Below are 23,720 nucleotides of genomic sequence, written 5' to 3' on the forward strand. Positions count from 1 at the left end.
GGGGTGAAACTTTCAAAGCCCCAAATATATTCAATGTCCCCTAGGGAGATGGAGGAAATGAGAAGATTCATCGATAAGAATTTGGAGAAGGGATTTATTTAACCGGCAAGACCCAAGGTAGCAGCTCCTGTATTATTCAGAGAGAAGAAAGATGGCTCCCTTATATTGTGTGTTAATTTTAAAAACCTGAATGGGATATCATCTCAAAACCTCTACCCGTTGCCACTGATGAAGGACATGTTGGCCCAATTGGGGAAGGGCCGCATCTTCACTAAGTTGGACTTAAGGGAAGCGTATTATAGAGTCCGTATTAAGGAGGGAGACGAGTGGAAAACGGCTTTCAACTGCCCCCTTGGCTGTTTCCAATTTCGTGTGATGCCGTTTGGCCTACAGGGGGCGCCTGCGGTCTTCATGCAGCTAATTAATGAGGTTTTACATGACCATCTTTACAAAGGTGTTATCATATATTTAAATGATATCCTTATTTACACGGAAACACGTGAGGAACACGTAAAACTGGTTTGTACCGTCCTGAAGAAACTTTGGGCAGCTGAGCTTTACGCCAAATTATCCAAGTGTGAATTCCATCAGGAGAAGGTTGACTACCTGGGCTATCGTATCTCCCACGTGGGTGTTGAGATGGACCCCGCTAAAGTAAAAGCAGTCACTGAGTGGGAGGCCCCTCGTACACACAGGCAATTGCAAAAAAAATTGGGTTTTGCCAATTTCTATTGCCAGTTCATCCCCTCTTTTGCTAAGATAGCTGTTCCCATTACTAACCTTCTAAAGACCAAAGGTGGGGCGAAACCCAAGCCTAGCAAGTCGTTGGATTGGACCATGGAATGTCAAGCTGCTTTCGAGAAGTTAAAGCGGCTTTTTGCAGAGGAACCAGTCCTCAAGCACCCGGACATGGATGCGACTTTTGTGGTTCAAGCTGACACCAGTGACGTGGCTGTGGAGGCCGTATTGCTTCAGGCTAATAGTCAAGGTAACTTACAACCCTGCGCATACACCTCTCGCAAACTAACTGACACGGAGAGACGTTGGGCCTTTTGGGAGAAAGAAGCGTTTGCTGTTCATTGGGCCTTGGCCACTTGGCGCCATTTTCTGGAAGGCGCCAAACACCCGTTCGAGGTGTGGACTGACCATAAGAATTTGGAAGCTTTGAGAACTCCCAGAAAACTTTCTCCTAAACAGATGCGCTGGGCTCAGCATTTCAATCGGTTTAATTTCACCCTGAAATACATTCCAGGGGGGAACAATTTTATGGCTGATGCTTTATCCAGGCTTCCTCAGTACAACTGCTCTAAACTCAGTGTGGTCCAGCCTGTCATTCCCACGACAAGCCTCGCTGCTCCAGTTGTTACTAGGAATCAAGCACGTTCTAAAGTAGAGGTGTCTCAAGACTTTCTTTCCAACCTGAAGAAAGCCCTCCCTGATGATGATTGGTTCCGGCAGCACGTGAATGAATGCACTATGAGAGATGAGTTGCCCTGGATTGGGGTGAAACTTTACGTTCCTGCGTCTCTTCGACTCATTGTTCTTCAGCGGGCTCATGATTCCCAAATGGCTGGGCATTTTGGTTTCGTTAAAATGCTCCATCTTTTCAAGAGACAGTTTTGGTGGCCTTCCTTGAAAAAGAACATTGAAAGATATGTTGCCAGTTGTCCCGTTTGTGCTGCTGCTAAACGCCCGCCGGGAAAACCACAGGGATTGCTCCAGGCTGTAGCTCGCCCTGTCGCCCCTTGGAAGGAGATCTCTATGGATTTCATCGTCGAACTTCCGGAGAGTCAAGGACACACTGTTATCTGGGTTGTTACCAACTTGTTCTCCAAGCAGTTCCATTTCATCCCTTGCCCCAAGATTCCTTCTGCTAAGACTCTTGCTAAGATGTTCATCTCCCACATTTACCGCTTACATGGGGTGCCCGACCACATCATTTCGGACAGAGGTGTGCAATTCACCTCCGTTTTCTGGAAGGAGTTTCTAAAGCGGATTGGCTTCACCCAGGGATTAAGCTCCGCCCACCACCCTCAGACTAATGGGGCTTGTGAGAGGACTAATTCTGTACTAGAACAATATTTACGTTGTTTCATCAACTACCAGCAAGATGATTGGGTGGATTTGTTGCCGCACGCGGAGGTGGCTTATAATAATTCTGTGCATAGCAGCACTGGGTTCACCCCTTTCCGTGTGGTGTTTGGCCAGGATTTTGTACCTATTCCTGAAGTTCCTCGTGAGCAGTCCCAAGTGTCGTCACTGTCCGAGTGGAGTGACCGCCTTCGGCGCATTTGGCCTTTAGCTCTCCAAACTTTGGATGCTGCGCATCGCGCTCATAAGAAACAGGCTGATAAGAAGCGGACTAAACCGTGTGATTACAAAGTTGGTGATCAGGTTTATTTGTCCACCAGATTTCTTCAAACTCCAGAAAAGTCGAAGAAGTTGGGGCCTAAGTATGTTGGCCCATTTCCCATTATCAAGATCATCAACCCTGTTTCGGTCAAGCTGCGGCTGCCTAAAACACCTCAACTGGGTTTACCCTGTTTTTCATGTTAACCTCCTGAAACCTGTCTGCACTTCATCGTTGTGTCCACCTATTCCTCCTCCACCCGCTCCGCTTTTGATTGAGGGTGAGCAACATTTTGAAGTTCACGAGATTTTGGACTCTCGTAAACGCCGGAACCGTGTCCAGTACCTGGTGGCTTGGAAGCATTTTCTCCCCTCTCACGCTGAATGGGTTGACGGGTCCCATGTTCGGGCCCCTCGGTTACTCCGCAAGTTCTATTCTACTTATCCTGACAAGCCCTGAATTGGCCATTCTCCTAAAAAAATTCTCTCTCTACCTCTCCCCTTTTTCCCTTTCGTGTCTTGTTCGTCTGTTTGTTTGTGCTTTCTCGTTTCTGCAGGTCTGATCACTCTTTTCTGGAGGAGGGCCGGATGTCAGCCTCTGCTTTGCTACTGCTTCGGCTGCCATTGAAATGGGGAGGGGGGCATGGTATTTGGGAGGGGAATCATTGCTGTGCTGGAGGAAGTTTCTAGACACTGAACTGACCACCTTACTGCGCATGTGGAGGAGGGGTGTTTCCCGCCAAGGCCAACGGTCCAGCATTCCATCCTGGTGATGCCTTTCAAAGTTATCTCACACCTGACAATTGGGAGAAATATGATTGGACTGTGCATGGGGATGCCAAGGGGAGGGAATGAATTATACATTATATTATTAGCTTTCGCGCCTAATTAACCAGACTCAGCTTAGCTTTGCAACTGTTCATTTATAATTAGTAAAAGTACACTTGTATTTGATGTTTTAATTTTTATTGCCAATGTGTAGTACTGAGCATTTGTTAGCCAAGATTTGGAGTTGCCAATTGTTTGACCATTCCAATACATAATCTAGGTCATTTTATAGGGTAGTAGAATTGTCTGTGGTATTAAATAGTTTTACATCATCGGCAAAGAGGACACAGCTGCTTATAATATGATCACAAAGGCCATGTATGTAAAACAGAAAGACTGTTGGTCCTAGAACACTACCTTGGGGAATACCACTGTTAACTGCTGCAGGGTTTGATATAGCATTTGCAATTTTGACTACTTGTTGCCTGTTTGATAGGAATGCAGCTATCCACTTCTGCAAAGATCCAGAAATGCCGTAAGAATTTAGTTTTAACAGTTTGTCATGTACCACTGAATCAAAGACTTTGCAGAAGTCTATATAGATTGCATCTATTGCTTTACTCTGGTCGAGTTGAGAGGTCCAAATGTTTTTGCAGTGTTTGAGTTGCAGATTACAGGACAAATTTTTCCTGAAACCAAATTGCTTTTTAGAGAGTAGGTTGTTTGTCTCTAAGTGGAGAGTGATGGATTAGTTAATGATGGATTCCATGACTTTACAGGTGACACAGCAAAAGGAGATTGGTCTGTAATTGCAACTGAAAAAACCCTGGCCTTCACAAAACATTCCTTTATTGTCCGTAATGTCTCACTTTCATTTTTTGTCTAGATTTCTAACATTCCTTCTCCCAAATAGCAGGTATCATTTTATTTCATGATCACACTATCATCCTAGTGAATTTTTAATCCTAAGAAGAAAACATCTGTTATTTCTTCAATTTCTTCTCCACTAGTTTGCATTGGGTTGTTATTGTGTGTTGACATTGTTGACATAATCTTTGTTTTTTTAAAAAAGTTTTGAATAGCAGTCTGTCTTTTGCAAGCTCTACTTTCACCTTCAACAGAGTTTCTTTCAGTCTATTATTTACAAGCCTCCCCATTAAAATGCCTGATTTATTCAAACAAAATATACAAGACCAAGCTAGTAATAGGGATACAACACAGACATAATAATTTATAACATAGTAAAATATAAACTCTCAAAACAAAAGAAGATACATGATTTGATACATAATAGTCCTTCTATATTTTACATATGCTATAATTATAAATTAAAATGTGCATTATTCTAATTTATATATTTTTGTTTATACATCCACTATTTTAAAATATAAATATTGTGTTAAGAATATTTTGTATTATAAGGAACTGATGGGCTAATAACAAATTTAAATTTATAATGCCATCAATGTGATACGGAAATGCTTGTGTTATAGGGAATATACTTTAGGGATTGTTATAATTAGTTTCAGTTCAAGACCTCTCCTCTTTAAGAATCACACAAGCCCATCTTTTGTTTCCCAGTGCATGATGTTCCCCAAAGTATAGCTGACTGTGCTGTATCTAACATAATTAAGTGTTTTCAGATAATGGATGTTCCTTTTCTTTACTTAAAGAGGCTCATTTAATTAACATTTTACTCTATTGGTATCTGTGTTAAATAGAATCTTGCAGAATGCAAGGACACTAATCTCACTGCTGCTTCAAATTAAGGAGTGATACATGAAAGAACCGGAGCAACTCTTTGGGGATAATAAATTACTGAATAAATTACATGAATGGCATCTTTTGGACTCTTTAAAGGATTCATAGAGGGGAAAATAGGATTAATAGAGAAGAAGAGGGAGCACTTAAAATACAGAGAAGAAAATCTAGACAGCCCTTTGTTTTATTTAATCGGGAGATTATCTCTGTAGTTATATTCTTTTTGGCTACTAAAATCCAGTTTCTGGTCTTGCCATTTCCAATTTTATCATGTAAATATCTAGCTGTCCATATGACAGTGCCATAAATTATGTAATTCCTGCAAATAATTTATCAGCAGATGAACATATTAGTAAACTGATCAAAGAGAGACAAAAAAATACTACAGCAATTCTTTGAGAATGCTTTAGATCAGCCACTGTGACCCAATACAGGCAGATATACAAAAATTAAGCAAATCTACTAAAAGTTTTTAAAAAGCATTTTAAAAAAATGCTTTGTAAACATTGCCTGCTAAATTAAAAAATACATATAAGCAGGAAATCCTGTAAGGAAGACTTACCTTTAGCAAAATGTAAACCTCATCCCCTTCATGCTTCTAAGGGGAGCATAAAAATGGCATTTTGAGTGCCAAAGATTTTAGTGAAAGTGTCTGCCTTTCACTATGTTTCTGCAGGATGAAAAGAAATGACTGTTTTGTTTTCAAGCATATTATTAGGAATGCAATGAAAGAAAGAAAGAAAGACACAACCATTCTTTAGGCTTCAGGCTCTGTAATATTTTGTTAGCCTCTCTTCCTCTATTATATCTCAACACTGTATCCTAAAATAAATAGATGTGATTCTCAGTATGGAATTTAATTTATAAAATAGGATAGATTTTACAGTTTTAGATAGCACAGCCTTTAATGCTCCTGTACATTCTTAAAGGCAAGTTTCTTTCTTTCTAAGGTGACCAGATTTTAACATTGGTAAAGAGGGGGTGGGGGGTTGACCGGGGGGGGGGGGGTTGATTTAAAAAAATTTTTTTTCACTTAACAAATGTGGCAAGAAAAATTGTAAAATGGGGCAAAACTCAATAAATTTCTCACTTAACAACATACATTTTGGGCTCAATTGTGGTCGTGCATTGAGAACTACCTGCACTTATCTTCAGTGTTACTTCATTTTGCTGTAGCATTAAATTTCATATAGAACAAGCTTGTTCTTTCAGAATTGTGGAATTGTTATATAACTGTCTACCTTTAGAAAAGTTTCTCTTGAGTTAAACTCAGCTCCTATAATTTTATTGATGTGTCGTAATTTTCTTAACAGTAGTATGGAAATTGTCATTGTTGCTTTTGGACAATTTTTAATATTTTCCTATTAAATATACAGTACTGAAATTCCCAGGTGGATTCCCCTCCAATTATTAGCCAGGTTCAACCCTGCTCATCTTTTTGAGAGCAGGCAAAAACAGCCAGATTACATCCCTACAAATTGAAAGCTCTCTCCCTCCGTCTCTCCCTATCTCTCTCCCCTCCCTTCCTCTCTCTCTGTCACTCTGTGTGTATATGTGTGTGTGTGTCTGTCTGTCTGTCTCTCACTCACTCACTTAATCACTCACTCTGTGTGTCTCTCTCTCTGTCTTTCCCCCTCCCTCCCTCTCTATCTCTCTATCTCTCTCCCCTCCCTTCCTCTCTCTCTCTGTCACTCTGTGTGTATATGTCTCTGTGTGTGTCTGTCTGTCTCTCACTCACTCACTCACTTAATCACTCACTCTGTGTTTGTCTCTCTCTGTCTCCCTCCCTCCATCCCTTCTATCTCTCTATCTATCTCCCCTCCCTTCCTCTCTCTCTGTCACTCTGTGTATGTGTGTGTGTGTGTCTGTCTGTCTCTCACTCACTCACTTAATCACTCACTCTGTGTTTGTCTCTCTCTGTCTCTCTCTCCCTCCCTCCCTCTCTATCTCTCTATCTCTCTCCCCTCCCTTCCTCTCTCTCTGTCACTCTGTGTGTAATATGTGTTTGTGTCTGTCTGTCTGTCTGTCTGTCTGTCTCTCACTCACTCACTCACTTAATCACTCACTCTGTGTGTGTCTCTCTCTGTCTCCCTCCCTCCCTCTCTAGCTCTCTAGCTCTCTCCCCTCCCTTCCTCTCCCTCTATCACTCTGTGTGTATGTGTGTGTGTGTGTCTGTCTGTCTGTCTGTCTTCTGTCACTCACTCACTTAATCACTCACTCTCTGTGTGTCTCTCTCTCTGTGTCTCTGTCTGTCTGTCTCTCTGTGTGTCTCTCCCTCCCTCCCAACCTGCAGATGGGCTCCGGACCAGGGGAGCCTCTTCCTTCTTTTTAACCAGGTGATCTTTTCTAAGACATAACAAAGAACCTTAATTACAGGCTGAACAAAAGAGCCCATCCGGGAAGACGATAACATGAGGGCGATCCCTCATGTTACTCAGACCAGCTGAGCCTCCCTGGACATCGCAGCAGCAGCAGCCCCAAGTGCACCGATCTCGGCATTTTTCGCATTGGGGCGTGCTGCAAGAAGAGGGAGTGAGTGAAGACCTTTTCTAGCCGGCGCAAAGGACTTCCCCAGACTTGCTTTGCAGCAATCCAGAAAAGGTCTTCACTCCCTCCCTCTTGCAGCCCGCCCCATGGAAAAACACTGAGATGTTAAGCAAGGGAAACATCTGTTGCTTCAGTTAGAAAGGAAAGCAACTTCAGAGCTACGGCTGGCATCTGGCCGGCAAAGGCTTCCCACTGACCTCCCCCCCCACCTCCAAGTTCCTGATAGATGGAATTATTTCAGCAACATCTCCCCTCACCACGGCACCCCACCCCCCCTCGCACGTCACCTCCGCTCCGTTCTCCAGCAAGCCTCATGGGGTTTTTTTGCCTTTAGGAATAAGAATGTTTAAAAGGCTTTTTAAAAAAAATTGGAAAAAAAAGATTATGCAGGTTCTGCAAGAGCAAATCTCCATCACACGGCTACGTTTTTTTCTTCCTCCAAATAATGGTCACCGCTTATTGTAGCGAGTCAGCCTCCTAACTTCAGTCCAGGCTCTGCAATTACCTTCTCCCCCCCCCCCAACCCGCAGAAACAGGAGGGAATCTCCAATGCCAGGTTCACGCCAGGAGGTTCGGGGATTCCCTCCAGGCCACCTGCACAGCCAGCAGCTGTGTCCACAGGCTCCGTGGGGAAAGGCGGGTCATGGGAAAAGGGAGCAAGTGCGGTCCCCTGCCCGCTCCAATCTCGCCCGCCCAGTTCCCAAACCATCTCTTCGGAAAGAGTTCTCCAGCAGCTTCTGGCAAGGTGTTTTCCCCACCCCGCTCGGGCCGAAAGCAAATAAAATATAAAATGCTGGTTTACCTTTCTCTGCTGCTTCTCTCCCAGGCTGCAGCCCAGAGGAGATCCCTGTCCTAGTCTTCCTGCTGCCCTCGTGGCACGGGGAAAATGGACGGTACTTTGTCCCTTCTGTCTCCCTGTTGCTCAGAAAAGCAACTCCGGGAAGGTCCTTTGGTGGCGGCCGGCGTCCTAGAACCTGCCTGCTAGCAAAAGAACTTCCCGAAGTTGCTTTTCTGAACAACGGGGAGACAGAAGGGACAAAATACCGGCCGGATGGGACAGGTATACAGGGCTGGGGGCGGGGCAGGCTTACTTCCGGGTCCGGTCACAAAATTTGGGACTTTTTAAGAACGCCCCGGGACACGGGACAAATTGCGCGAAAGTGTGATTGTCCCGCGAAAATCGGGACGTCTGGTCACCTTATTCTTTTCTTGTGCTGCCTTTGGGCCTTGTGTACCTATTTCTCTAACTTCTCTCCTATAGAAGAAAGGATAGCATGTATCATGCTCTGACCTATGCTACCATTTTGGAAATTCAGGCCATGATGACTTTTGACTCCAAGGACATATTGAATGCTGGAAATACAATGGAAGAAGCTCAAGTTATATGTCAGAAGTAAGCACATAAAATGCAATAATTATACTAGTATATAAGATGCTTTTTCTCCCCTTCCGTTTAATCATGTCCAATGCTTGAAAGCTGCCTGGACAAGTCCCTGAAGTTTTCTTGGCAAGGTTTTTCAGACGTGGTTGCCATTGCCTTCTTCCTAGGGCCAAGAGTAAGTGACTGGCCAAGGTAACCCAGTTGGGTTTCTGCCCAAGGTGGGACTAAGATTTACGGTTTTCCAGTTTCTAGTCTAGTGCCTTAATCACAATACCAAGCTGGGCTCTCTAAGATGCTATTACAATAGTGTTAATTGGAAACATATTTTAAAAGCCCAGTAGTCTTTTTTAGGAGCCTGCAAGTAGCATGTATATATACTTGCTATTCTCTTTCACATAAACCTTATTATATAAATTACAGGAAAGAGTTAGGAAATGGTTAGCAAGTAAAATCAAAGACATCAGGCAAGGGAGACAAGAAGGAAATATATGGTAGATCCATAAGGATTGATATCTACTCTCCATCATAGCTTTGTAATATTTTCACATTATGCTTTTTTTAATAAAAAAGAAGAGTTGGAGTTGGCTTGACAACTGTCATGATGTGTGACCATAATAGACAGCTTTCATTACGTCATAAGTTGAGGACTACCCATAACAGGTATGAAACTTACAAAGTGAAGAAAAGTAGCAAGGGTATTGAAGAGTATCTTTCAAGAGTATTGAAGAAAAAGACAGGTGATGTTTTGAGTTGAGAATAAACTTCTATGTGCTTTTATTAAATACTAAATTCCAATGAATTATGTGAGATTTACCTTCTAAGTAAACATATATAGTATTAACCTATGAGATTCATTTTGTCTACAAGAGAGGGGATTACAGACCTGCTATGCTCAGTATTTTAAACTAGGATTCCTGTTAGCACCATTCATCATGTCCTCTAGCTGTCAGGAATTATCGATTCAATCAATTTGGAAAATATATTTCGTTTTTGAGGTTTCAGGTTTTCAGGTTTTATTGGTCTTGTATGCCACCCACTCCTGAAGGACTCCGGGCGGCTTACAATAAAAAGGGAAAGGGGATAAATAAAACAATACAAAATTTAAAATACAACAACATTCACAATTAAAGTGGGGCTGGATACTTCAACAGCCCCAGGCCTGCCGGAACAGCCAGAACTTAGTAGCTTTACGGAAGGCCGGGAGGGTAGTAAGGGTCCGGATCTCAACGGGGAGGTCGTTCCAGAGGGCCGGAGCTGCAACAGAGAAGGTCCTCCCCCAGGGGGGTCGCCAGCCGGCATTGGCTGGCAGATGGAATCCAGAGAAGGCCAAGTCTGTGCGATCGAATCGGTCTTTGAGAGGTAATTGGCAGGAGGCGGTCTCTCAGGTACCCAGGTCCAATGCCATGCGGGGCTTGAGAAAAGTCAGAAATTCATGCATCCAATATTATGCATTCCAGAATGTGTGTCAATTATATTTCTGAATAATTTGCTTAACTTGTATTGTAAGTATACTTTAAATCTCCAGCCTGTATAATTTTTCCTTAGGTTTCGGAAAAAGTCTTCTGTAGCAGACTCTTTCAACAATTTAGTGTACAAACAGAATCTTGAACAATTACCTGAAGGTAAACAAACAGAACTCTGTCATATTACAAGTAGTCCTCGACTTATAACAATTTATGTAGTGACTGTTCAAAGTTACAATGGTATTGAAAAAAGTGACTTATGACCATTTTTAATACTTATGACTTTTAAAGCATCCCCACAGTCACATGAATCCAATTTGGATGCTTGGCAACTGGCTCATATTTATGACTGTTGCAGTGTCCCAGGGTCATGTGATCCCCTTTTGTGACCTTCTGATGAGCAAAGTCAATGGGGAAACCAGATTCACTTAACAATCATGTTAATAATTTAACAACTGCAGCGATTCACTTAACACATTTGTCGCTAAATTTTGGGCTCAGTTTTGCTTGTACGCCGGCTATGTGTATTCTGTTGATATAACTGATGAATAAGCTTCAGATGTTGCGTTATATGTCTACGTTTGGGAAACAGCTCCATATCTTATGATTGTATATGTGGGTGATAAGACTTTGCTGTGGGGAAAATTTGCTTAAATTATAATCGGCATGGTCCTTGATGAAAACAAAATACTATAGTCAATTAAGCCCCAACATATATTTAGATGTCAGAGAATACAGTTACATAGGTCTATTCTTCTTAAAAACCTCCAGTATTGGAGTTGTGGGTACTCCAGCACTGGAGGCTTTTAACAAGACTTTGGACAACCATTTGTCTGAAATGGTATGAGGTTTGCAGCCTGAGCAAAGGGTTGGACTAGAAGACCTCCAAGGTCCCTTCCAACTCTCTTATTCTGTTATTCTGTTAAGACTACAGGAGCCAATCTGGGTGGGTCACTGAGACCAGAGGTTTAATCTTCCGTGCTTTCAGATTCGTGCTGGAGCCCATCCTCAGGGAACTTCTCTCTAACTGAATACATGCTTTGACCTCTTCTATGCATAGTATTTATGTGATGCCTGGTTGTGTGTGGCTCTTTATTTGTTGATTGGGGTGTTGATGGCTGGTTATTAAGTCATTGGCTATTGTTTCCTTGTGCTGCCAAGTCCTCAGCTCCTAAATACCTAATAAGCTGGTGGTAAAATAGCACTCCTGTTGACTGACAAAGGGCTCCATTACCTAGGCTTCAATAATTTCCCTGGCTACCTTTGTATTTGCTTGGTCAACAACTGTGAAATTAAATGTATTTCCTTGTTCATTGCATAAACAAGCTACCAATGAGTTTGGGTCTGACTGCTCACTTGTGTTCTTGCAATCTGGTGGGCTCCAGCATGACTCTGAATGCTCAGAAGACTAAACCTCTGGATACTGCAACATTATCCCGGGACACATATATTTGCCTTCATTCTGTTAAGACTGGATATAAGAGGCATCTCTAAGAAGAAACATTTAGATACAGGAAAAAAAGATTGAGCAATTCTTAAGCTGTATGTATCAACATCCAATTCTTGTGGCTACTGATCATTCACCTGCCCGCAGCAGCTGCCTGCTCTCCAGAGTGCCTGTCTGCAGCATGCACCCACCCCACCCATAGCTCTTACCACCAACCCTTATTCACTAGTCTGCTTGTTATGAGGTTCTCCCTTAACGACCCACACAGTACTGGGGTTATGATGGCAACTGGGACTGCTGGGATTTCTGTCACCAACAATGTGTCATAGGATATTGCACATTATCACCACTTTGCTTTGCATGTAAGATTTCAGGGTCTTTCCTCAAGAGGGGCTAAAATATGTTGTCTTGGTGAAATATAGTAGGTTTTGCTTGCACAAAAATGGATTAGCTGTGTAAGGCAGTTCTGAAGTATATGAGACCTACAAGGCACAAAAATAGAGAAACTGAAGGCCATTGAAAGCAAATATATCATAAAAATTAAGCAGGAACCTCCCAGTCAACCAAAATAGCTATAGTACAGTAATAAGGTGATGGCCTAGGGAAGGATCTAACTTAAATGACTAATTTCAGACCATTGATAGATTGGTTAATTCTACTATTGTACCACCAATCCATACTCCTTGTTTTCCTCCATCTCTTGTATTCTGGTGAACATCAGCATCAAATGCCACAGATCATGAACAACATCTTGTTCTCGGCATATCTTGATTTTCAGCTATGTCTCTTTGTGAGACTTATAGAAATAGAAAATAATGCAAAAAATGTAATCAAGTAATAAAAAAGAAAGAAGAGCTGTTACTAGGCAGTCCTCAGGCCAACTTATCCAAGGATGTGGCAACAATTTTATCTTCTTATCACTTGCTTGATTCTGAAGATGGCCTCTTAGCATTTTAAGTGGCAATAGGTGATCCTTCAGTTTCTTGCTTGGAAAAAAACTTTTTTTTACAACATTGATAATAATCACATTATATCGAGAAACTTTGAAACATTTCTTCTTCTTTCTTCAATTTTTCTAGAAGAAATCCATGCAGAAATTTGTTATGCTGAATGCTTGCTTCAGAGAGCAGCTCTTACATTCCTCCAGGTAAGGTTGTTGTTTCAGAACCCAGTATTGTGAAGGCAGTCAGGGGAATGTGAGAATGGCAAGAGATGCAGTGATCTATGAGTTTTTGTTTTAAATACTTTATCATGTTTTATATTCAACTAATACATAATTATTAAGTGAATTTCATATTTTAATTTATAAGCTTCATATATATTTTATTAGTTTAATAAAATTGGCACTTGTTCATTTGAAGGAAAACTATCCGGGCTAGCGGGTTGTTGTTTTTTTCATTGTGATGCCTTCCTCCCTGCCAAAGTATACAGCACAATTATCCATTCTGCTGCTGCACAGCTTGTCTCTCTGTTCAAATATCTTCTTTCTTGGCATCTCTCTTTTGTTTGCAGAAACTGCAAAGGAAATGATGCTGAGGCCGTATATAGGAAAGAAGTGTATTTGAAATATAAGAGGGAAAGATGGAAGACCATTATTGTTTTTGCAGGTTTGGGGAGAAAATTAAATAATAACTTTAGCTGGAAAGAAAATAGACCACAAAAAGTTGGGTGCAGAAAAGTAGGTGTGTGTGTGTGTGTCTGTGTGTGTCTCTGTGTGTGTGTGTGTGTGTGTGTGTGTGTGTGAGAGAGAGAGAGAGAAAGAGAGAGAGAGAGAGAGAGAGAGAAAGAGAGAGAAGGGAGGGAGGGAGGGAGGGAGGGAGGGAGGGAAAGAGTGAATGAGAATATCCTGCAGGTTTAAAAGCCAGGAATAAGTTAAAATTCTAGATTTTTGCAGGTGAACTAGCAACTCATATTAATAAATGGTATTTCTGAGCTTACTATAAAGTCCATGAACAAGGTCAGCATAATTTCTCCCATAAAGTCTACAATAGTAACTGTAAGCGCCAAGGATATTTGGTGTTCAAAGTTAAGTATTTCATGTTCTTTTTTGTTTTTTGTCTTCAATTTACCACCGTCAATGCTGGTAAAATTTGATCTGAAGTACATTTAGTGTGCATTGCAATCTTATGCCTAGTAAAGCCGATTGAAAGGTATCATTTTATAGTAAACATGTATAAGATAGTTATGTTTTTATAGTTTAAATTTAATAGAGGAATTTGCTGAAGCCATATTAGAGGGTCTGTTTATGTGTGTGGTTTTGATGATAACCTTTTTGAATGAATTGAGTATTTTCTTAGCATGTCTTAGCAAGGAACAATTTCAACTTCCTGTTAATATATCAGATTTATCAAAAACGAGATTGGTAACTCTCATAGTGTGCTTTCAAAATAGCTAAGTAGTGGGAAAATTTCTTTATTGCAAGAGTGAGTTATAGCGATTTGCCAATTAATTGTCTCAGAATTAGTCACTGTCTAATTCTAAAGCAAAAGTATTTAATTGACTAATAAACTGTAATAGACAATCTATTCTATTTTTCTTAGGATGAAAGCATAATTAGCTTTGTGAAAGGCAGCATCAAAATAAGAAATAGTTATCAAATATACAGGTATGTAGTTTTTGAAATTATTTGATAATTGATATTTTTGCAGTGACAAGCTGTATTACGCTAAATATTTCTGAAAAGCAGAAATTTTTACTTGTCACCTAGTCCTTTAAGGTAGAGAAGATCAGGAAATATACTCCACAGGAAGACCAAAACTATACTTCTTGCAAGTTTGATTGTGTTACTCCAGAGGTGGTATTCAGCAGGTTCTGAACAACTCTGGAGAACTGGTAGTGGAAATTTTGAGTAGTTCGGAGAACTGGTAAATATCACCTCTGACTGGCCCAACCCTCATCTATTCCCTGCCTCCGGAGTCCCAATTGATTGAGATCAAATAGGGATTTTGCAGTAACCTTCCCCTGCCACGGCCACCAAGCCTACGCCCACAGAACTGGTAGTAAAAAATTTTGAATCCCACCACTGTGTTACTCCTCCCTCCCCTCTTATTCCCCAATCAGTCAGGGAGGGGTCCTCCTGAGTCTCTTCTTAATACTACAGGTAGTCCTTGACCTATGATCATAATTGGGACCAGAATTTCAGTTGTTGATTTATTTGGGCGTTAAGTGAATCATTTTGCAACCATGCTTACCATGGTTGTTAAGAGAATAATACTGTTTTTAAATGAGTCTGGCTTTCCCAATTTACTTTTCTTTTTGGATGCTGTCTGCAAAGTTTGCAAATTATGATCACATGACCCTAAGATGTTGCAACTGTTGTAAATGCAAGCTGGTTGCCAAGCTCCTAAATTGACATTATGTGACTATAGGGGTGACGTGACAGCCATAACTTTACAGATGGGTTATGGAGGCTGTTTCAACTTTGAGCTGATATTAAATGAATGATCAAAAGTTGAGGACTATCTGTGCTGCTAATTTATTTGAATTTCTTTTTATTTAATGTGTTTTAAGTACAATATTTTATACTAAAAGTCTCACAAGAGTTACAACTCTTAATAAATACCGTAAAACAATTTGAAAAATATAACAATAAAACAACAGTTTTTAAAGTAGAAAAAATTTATGCAATCAAAATCACAATTAAATTATTGCAAAGCCATTGCTGCTGCTTCTTCACATTGATAAATAGGCCTTCAGATCAATGCCTTCAGGACCTTCACAACCTCTGTGTCTTCTTTCTAAATGTTCAGTATTGGAAAGAGCCACTACATAGACTAGTGGTCGAATCTGTTATCGGAACTTCCGTTTTCAAGTTTGGAGTTAATTATGTCTTCAGCCTTGAAGGGAAATCTGGGAGGCCTTATGGAATCCCATCTCAAGAGGCATAGGATTACAAAATATTTTAAGTATGTTTAAAAGACTTCAAAGCCGTCTTCCCATTTCTGTGAAAGGAATTTTCCTATTGTGCTCCTACCAAGAAGGTCCAAATGTGTATCTTGCTTGTTTACAAATAACATCTGGTTTTTCTCCTCTGTCTCGGCTAGTAAGTGTTAAATCGGGTGATTGAAGGCACACTCAGGCTTCAGAGTAACAAACAGCTCTTTATTAGTACAAGTCAACTATGTACAATCCAGTGAAGGTTCAGTCTGACAGCAGCCCTTTTATAGGGAGCTGTCAGACCCTTCGACCAATCAGATTGAATCTCTGTTCCCGCCGGAACAGAGGATCTTGGTGTAAACCATTACCAATGTTTCTGGTATCTAACAGTAAGTATCTCTTAAATTTGGTTAATTCACCAGATTGGTTGTTACAGGAAGTTTTTTCATTCACAAAATGGTAGCGTGACATCTATTCACTATAGCAATAGCAGTTAGACATATACCGCTTCATAGTGCTTTTGCAGCCCTCTCTAAGAGGTTTACAGAGTCAGCCTATTGCTCCCAACAATCTGGGTCCTCATTTTACCCACCTCGGAAGAATGGAAGGCTGAGTCAACCTTGAGCTGGTGAGATTTGAACTGCCAAACTGCAGCTAGCAGTCAGTTGAAGCAGCCTGCAGTACTGCACTTCTAGTAATGCATTGGCCTATAGTTGTTCTCACCGTTATTTCCATAGAATGGAGATCCTATGAAAATGAAAAACATACTAGAGGCTTACACTTGAATTTGCAGCATCCTCGCTTGCAATTCATGTAAAAATTGAAATATTCCATTCACTTTATAAAAATCAGATGATCCAGGAAACCAGGAAATTGCCAAGAAAGATGTCTGCTCATCAGTGCACCATGTTTGAGACCCAAAATTAATTATTACTAATGACCCTTAATAATTGCTGTATGTAAAAAATAAATATGATTGCTTTTATTTTTTTACTTATTTGTTTATAATGAGATATTTTGTTTTGCTAGGGTACTGGAGAATCTATTACAGTCTCCCAGTTATGTTAAAGGAGAAAATCATCCCCATTTTGAAGTTGGTGTAAAGTTGGGAGTTGGAGCATTTAATCTGGTATGTATTGAATTTCTAATAAATTTTTAAATTGAATTATTTTAACTTTGCACCAATTATTCTGATATTAATACTATGCAGAACACCAGCAAATAGTCCTGCATGTTGTAATTTAGCAATGGCTCTTTCATATGAAGGCCTTATTTTGGAATTGTCTCACCACAGTTATGTAACACATATCAAAATTATATCAGACAGATGGATATAAATATTCCCTGTATAAAAGAATACACATAACTGAACAACATAAGCTTCAAATTGAATTTGAATAGCTTTCCAAGATCTATTCAATTTATTCTATTATTTAAAAGTTATCAATAATTGCAGAGGTTCACAGGCAGCATTCTTTATATTTGGATGAAAGTCACCTTTTAATTCCACATATTTCACACAGGAAGGAAGCTTCAATTATAAATGCTTTAGTTTGACTAGAATTTTTAGCTTCATCAACTGTCTCCTAGAACTCCTTAGTTTAGAATTAGATTAATATTTTTATTAAAATGCTTAAAGAAAAATAATACCTCTGTGAAGAAATTATTTTATTTTAAAGCTCTTTATGAAATATATTACAGTACAGGTATTCCCAGGAATGCAGTACAGGTATTCCCAGGAATACAGTACAGGTATTCCTAGGTATATAACAATAGAACAATTGTTGTATTGTTATATACAGGTGAAACTCGAAAAATTAGAATATCGTGCAAAAGTTCATTTATTTCAGTAAAGCAACATAAAAGGTGAAACTAATATATGAGATAGACTCATTACATGAAAAGCAAGATAGTTCAAGCCATGATTTGTCATAATTGTGATGATTATGGCTTACAGCTCATGAAAACCCCAAATCCACCATCTCAGAAAATTAGAATATTACATGCAATCAATAAAACAAGGATTATACATAGAACAATATCGGACCTCTGAAAAGTATAAGCATGCATATGTACTCAGTACTTGGTTTGGGCCCCTTTTGCAGCAATTACTGCCTCAATGTGGCATGGCATGGAAGCTGTGGCACTGCTGAGGTGTTATGGAAGACCAGCATGCTTCAATAGCGGCCTTCAGCTCTTCTGCATTGTTTGGTCTCATGTCTCTCATCTTTCTCTTGGCAATGCCCCATAGATTCTCTATGGGGTTCAGGTCAGGCGAATTTGCTGGCCAATTAAGCACAGTAATCCCACGGTCATTGAACCAGGTTTTGGTGCTTTGGGCCATGTGGGCAGGTGCCAAGTCCTGCTGGAAAATGAAGTCAGCATCCCCATAAAGCTTGTCTGCGGAAGGAAGCATGAAGTGTACCAAAATCTCCTGGTAGACGGTTGTGTTGTCCCTGGACTTAATGAAGCACAGTGGACCAACACTAGCAGATGACATGGTTCCCCAAATCAACACAGACTGTGGAAACTTCACACTGGACTTCAAGCATCTTGCAGTGTGTGCCTCTCCATTCTTCCTCCATACTCTGGGTCCTTGGTTTCCAAATGAGATGCAAAAGTTGCTCTCATGAGAAAAGAGGACTTTGGACCACTGAGCAACAGACCAGGTCTGTTTTTCTTTAGCCCAGGTAAGACACTTCTGACGTTGTTTGTTGTTCAGGAGAGGCTTGACAAGAGGAATATGACATTTGAAGCCCATGTCCAGGGTCCGTCTGTGTGTGGTGGCTCTTGATGCACTGATTCCAGCCTCAGTCCACTCCTTGTGAAAGTCCCCAACACTTTTGAATGGCCTTTTCCTGACAATCCTCTCCAGGCTGAGGTCATCCCTGCTGCTTGTGCACCTTTTTCTTCCACACTTTTCCCTTCCACATAACTTTCTATTAATGTTCTTTGATACAGCACTTTGGGAACATCCAACTTCTTTTGCAATTACCTTTTGAGGCTTTCCCTCCTTATGGAGGGTGTCAATGATGGTTTTCTGCACAACTGTCAGGTCAGCAATCTTTCCTATGATTGTGATTCCTACTGAACCAGACTGAGAGACCATTTAAAGGCTCAGGAACCCTTTGCAGGTGTTATGGCTTAATTAACTGATTAGAGTGAGACACTTTGAGCCTAGAATATTGCACCTTTTTACAATATTCTAATTTTCTGAGATTGTGGATTTGGGATTTTAATGAGTTGTAAGCCATAATCATCACAATTATGACAAATCACGGCTTGAACTATCTTGCTTTGCATGTAATGAGTCTATCTCATATATTAGTTTCACCTTTTAAGTTGCATTACTGAAATAAATGAACTTTTACACGATATTCTAATTTTTTGACCTTCAGCTGTACCTAGTAAGGGGACTGCATTATTAACCAGTACTTGTGATACTATTAATATTGGCCATATAAGATCTTGGAGCTCATCAGTTGCAAAATTGTCAAATGTTTACATTATTACAGAGGTGCAACAGTTCTTTTCAAGCTGCCTCTGTAACACATCCTGTTATTTTCTCTATATGTTTCATTTGATAATTTTTTTCACTATAGTGCTTTGCTTTAGTGCTAAAGCAAAGCAATGATTCGAATCTTTCGGTCCCTCTACTGAGCAATCCTGTACGGCAGAGTACACTAGGCTTCCTCACAACTCATGCTGTATTAAAAGAGTTTATCTCATTTACTATTGAATTGATAATCCATCTTTTTATTTCAAGGTTACTTGTGACTTGTTCAGTTCTAACTGCTTTGAAGCATAGAATAGCTTATTTCTTTGACATCTTTGTACAAACTTCTCTCCACCAAATAGTCTCTCTGAGATGGCTCTGAATAGTAATAGGACATTTTTATACAAGTAGCCCTTGACTTCACGACTGGTCACTTAGGGACCTTTTGAAGTTAAAAGGGATCCCCCAAAACTGTCCCAGTTTTGAAGTTCTGATGTTAGTTCGTCTCCCCCCAACAGTCATATGTCAAACATTGGGCCTCAGCAACCAGTCCATATTTATAGCTGTTTGCAGTGTCCTGTAGTGATGTGGCTGCAATTTACATTTTTTGCCCCAAACTGGCATTTACCTCTGGTTCCTGGCAAAACCCACCCATAGGTAAAATTGGTTCACTTAATGACGGCAATATTTGCTTAACAATCACAGTGTTCATTTCACGACCACCACAAAAGTTATAAAATCACATGGTGACCTGCTTTACAGATGTACAACTTACAACTGTAATTATGGGTTGTAAGTTATTATGTAAGTTGTTATGTTAAGTCAGTTATGATCGTAAGTCAAGTTCTACTTATGCTGTATTTAAGAATAATAAACAATAGGAAGATGAAACGGCCTCAGAGAAGCCATTTCAGTGGATATGGATTACAATGTAGACTGTAAGACTGTATTTTTTATTAATGAAGAACTGTACAATTTAGTTATGGGAAGCTGTTACTTTTTTTTTTCCACCCTCGCTCCAGACTCTGTCAATGTTACCAACAAGGATTGCACGATTACTAGAATTTGTTGGGTTTTCTGGAAATAAGGCAAGTGTTTAATCTGTAACTATTCAGTGACAAAGAGTACAGGTCGCCCTAGACTTACAGCAGTTCATTCAGTGACCATTTGAAGTTACAACAGCACTGAAAAAGCTGACTTATCACTATTTTTTACATTTACAACTGTTGTTGCATCTCCATGATCATGTCATCAAAATTCAAATGCTTGGCAACTGACTCATATTTATAACAGTTGTACTGTCCGGTGTCATGTCATCACCTTTTGCAACCTCTGACAAGCAAAGTTAATGGGGAAGTCAGATTCACTTAACAACTGTGTTGCTAACTTAACAGTTACAAGCATTCACTTAACAACTGTGGCAAGAAAGGTCATAAAATGGGGCAAAATTCACTTAACTATGTTCTCTTAGCAACAGGAATGTTAGGCTCAATTGTGGTTGTAAGTTGAGGACTACCTGCACTTCATATATTATTGTTTGTAAGAGGTATGTGTGACATAACTGTATTTGTTACCGTTTACATTTACAGATGCAAATGGTAGGTCTCTCTTGCATGCAACTTCCCATGGATTTTAATGCTTGCTCTGTACATGTGCACATCAAAGGATGGGGCTTGAGGCATTGGGGGTGCCATTTTTTTTTTAGCTCAGTGGTGGGATACATACATAATATACTGTATGCAAAGCAGCTATAGTTCCATTTCTATTCCCTCCAAAAGCCTGTCATAAATTGAATACATTTAATAATATTTAGCTTTGCTAACTGACTCTCAACTAACAGTCCCCAACCTTTCCAGGTCTGCAGTCTGGCAGCGGTAGCAATGGTGGTGTGGCGAGGAGAGAAGATGGTTTCGTGAGCCCACCTACCGCTTGTGCAACTGAAGCTTCACGCCCTAGCACATTTGCCCACCACTTGCTTGGCTTGATTCCCAACAGGCTGTGGACCAGTCCAGGCTACGGACTAGTGATTGGGGACCACTAATATAAATTATACTTATTTTTCAGATGAGAACTGTTGTAGAAAGGAAAAGAGAGATGTATCCAAATAGCTCAATAAACCTTAACAGGAAATTGAATTTTATACTCCTTAATCCAAGTTTGCATTAGCTGTCTGAGATATCTACCCCAAAACATAATTAAGAATTGCAACTCCTTGTTTTAGAAGAGGAAAATTCTATTTATGATAAAAGAAGGATGTGTATTTTTGGAATGATGGTGAAAAAACTATAAATACTGAGCAAGAAAATTCTCAGATCAAGAAATTGGTTGCTAAATTAGCATGATTAATATTTAGATAATCTATTCAGAAGGTTCATCAATTGTAATATTTGCTAATCTATTATTTAATTTGCTTAATTTTGCTTTTTACTTAAGAAAACCATTCAGTATCAGTTCTTCTGACACACTAAGTTCCTAATTATTCTGTGGCATTCCAGTATTTCCTGTGCTTGCTTCCGATCTATCTTTGGATTTTATTCACGGTGGAGTCTTACATGGAGAGATGTAGGGGAAATTTTAAAAAGTTAACCTAACCAATATGCATCAGCAAAATATTATTTAGACATTATAGTTATATTTAAATATAGCTTCTATTACCCTGCCGACTTTATTATTGACTTTACTTGGGAAATTGATATGAATTGTCTCTTCAGTTCTTCTGGATTATTCTAATATTGACTTTTGCTGCTTTAGGAACAATTTTTAAAGTTTTATTGTTGTCATGTTTTTGGTTCTAGTTTAGTTAAATTATTTTTTTAAAAAATACTGAAATAACATTAATAACAAAAAGACATTTGTAGTTAAGCCCCCCTTCTAAAGAAATCAAGCCTGCTAAAATATGCATTTGCTAAAACAGTTTATGTGTAAACATTATGGGACAGCGATTGCATAAATGAAACAGATCACGATTTAGCAATTTTGTGCAGCTACATGTCTACAATTAAAAGATAGCATGATTTAGTATATATGTAAGACAGATTATGTGCAAACACTACTTCGTTTGTATGGTATTTCACAAAAGAGATGATTAATTACATCATCAACATTTAGGGCAACTTACAATGGTTGGTATCTCAGGCTAGCTGTAAGTCATCTAATTATCTGATGCAGATTTGATATACTGAGAGATACTAATCTTTTGGTTTCCTTGCAGTAGAACAGACAAGGCAAGCTAAGATGTGAATAATTTGTAACCCTTTATCTATCGGTCTGTGTTACAGAAATATGGCTTGCAGCAACTTCAAGAAGGAGCATCAATGTGTGGCTTTAGGTCTGTGCTGTGTACTCTGCTACTGTTGTGCTATCATACTTTCCTGACCTTTGTGTTAGGTAGGGTTTCCTTTTTTCTCTAAAACTAATCTTTTAAAATAATCCAATATAGGAAAGATTCAGATTCATGGCAAAGTTTAACTATTTTAATGAATTAACCATTTGAAAAATAATACTGAATTCTTCAGGTGTGGTTGGTTGCTGCTTCACAAAGTCCTTATCTTCAGGAAGTAAAAGCCACTTTTAAATGGGTATAGTTTATTCATCAGATATGTATAGCTGCATTGAAATGATTTTAAGCCTGAAATACTGTTAGAATTAAAGAATAGTAAATACAGATAGTCCTTATAACAGTACATTTCGTGAGCATTTGAAGTTACAATGCCATTGGGAGAATGTGATTTATAATCATTTTTGACACCTACCACCATTGCAGCATCCGCATGGTCACTTGATCAAAATTCAGATGCTTGGCAACTGATTCATATTTATAACAGTTGCTGTGTCCCGGGGTCATGTGAACCCACCTTTCGCAACCTTCTGACAAGCTGAGTAGTGGGGAAGCCAGATTCATTTAACCGTGTTACTAACTTAACAATTGCAGTTATTCATTTAACAACTGTGGCAAGGAAGGTTGTAAAATGGGGCAAAACTCACTTAACAAATGTCTCGCTTAGCAACTGAAATTTTGGGCTCAGTTGTGGTCAAGGACTACCTGTATTCTACAGGTGAAACTCGAAAAATTAGAATATTGTGCAAAAGTTCATTTATTTCAGTAATGCAACTTAAAAGATGAAACTAATATATGAGATAAGACTCATTACATGTAAAGCAAGATAGTTCAAGCCATGATTTGTCATAATTGTGATGATTATGGCATACAGCTCATGAAAACCCCAAATCCACCATCTCAGAAAATTAGAATATTACATGCAATCAATAAAACAAGGATTGTACATAGAACAATATCGGATCTCTGAAAAGTATAAGCATGCATATGTACTCAGTACTTGGTTTGGGCCCCTTTTGCAGCAATTACTGCCTCAATGCAGCGTGGCATGGAAGCTATCAGCCTGTGGCACTGCTGAGGTGTTATGGAAGACCAGGATGCTTCAATAGCAGCCTTCAGCTCTTCTGCATTGTTTGGTCTCATGTCTCTCATCTTTCTCTTGACAATGCCCCATAGATTCTCTTTGGGGTTCTGGTCAGGCGAGTTTGCTGGGTAATCAAGCACAGTAATCCCACAGTCATTGAACCAGGTTTTGGTGCTTTTGGCAGTGTGGGCAGCTGGAAAATGAAGTCAGC

At 39.7% G+C, this 23,720-nt stretch overlaps 1 protein-coding gene across 1 annotated transcript in view; it reads left to right on the plus strand.

The window, feature by feature from the left end:
* TTC39A (tetratricopeptide repeat domain 39A) overlaps window positions 1-23,720 on the plus strand; it is a 74,947-nt gene that overhangs the window by 23,527 nt on the left and 27,700 nt on the right. The window contains exons 3-9 of the mRNA XM_087719686.1: window positions 8,687-8,818; window positions 10,352-10,428; window positions 12,796-12,863; window positions 14,257-14,321; window positions 16,622-16,721; window positions 20,111-20,176; window positions 22,367-22,475. Coding sequence (XP_087575812.1) covers window positions 8,687-8,818; window positions 10,352-10,428; window positions 12,796-12,863; window positions 14,257-14,321; window positions 16,622-16,721; window positions 20,111-20,176; window positions 22,367-22,475 — 617 coding nt within the window. The remainder of the gene's footprint in view (window positions 1-8,686; window positions 8,819-10,351; window positions 10,429-12,795; window positions 12,864-14,256; window positions 14,322-16,621; window positions 16,722-20,110; window positions 20,177-22,366; window positions 22,476-23,720) is intronic.

The sequence above is a fragment of the Thamnophis sirtalis genome, unplaced genomic scaffold (genome assembly GCF_051295495.1).
Source record: "Thamnophis sirtalis isolate CommonGarterSnake01/CBP01778 unplaced genomic scaffold, rThaSir2_p1.2 scaffold_7, whole genome shotgun sequence".
Taxonomy (NCBI): Eukaryota; Metazoa; Chordata; class Lepidosauria; order Squamata; family Natricidae; genus Thamnophis; species Thamnophis sirtalis.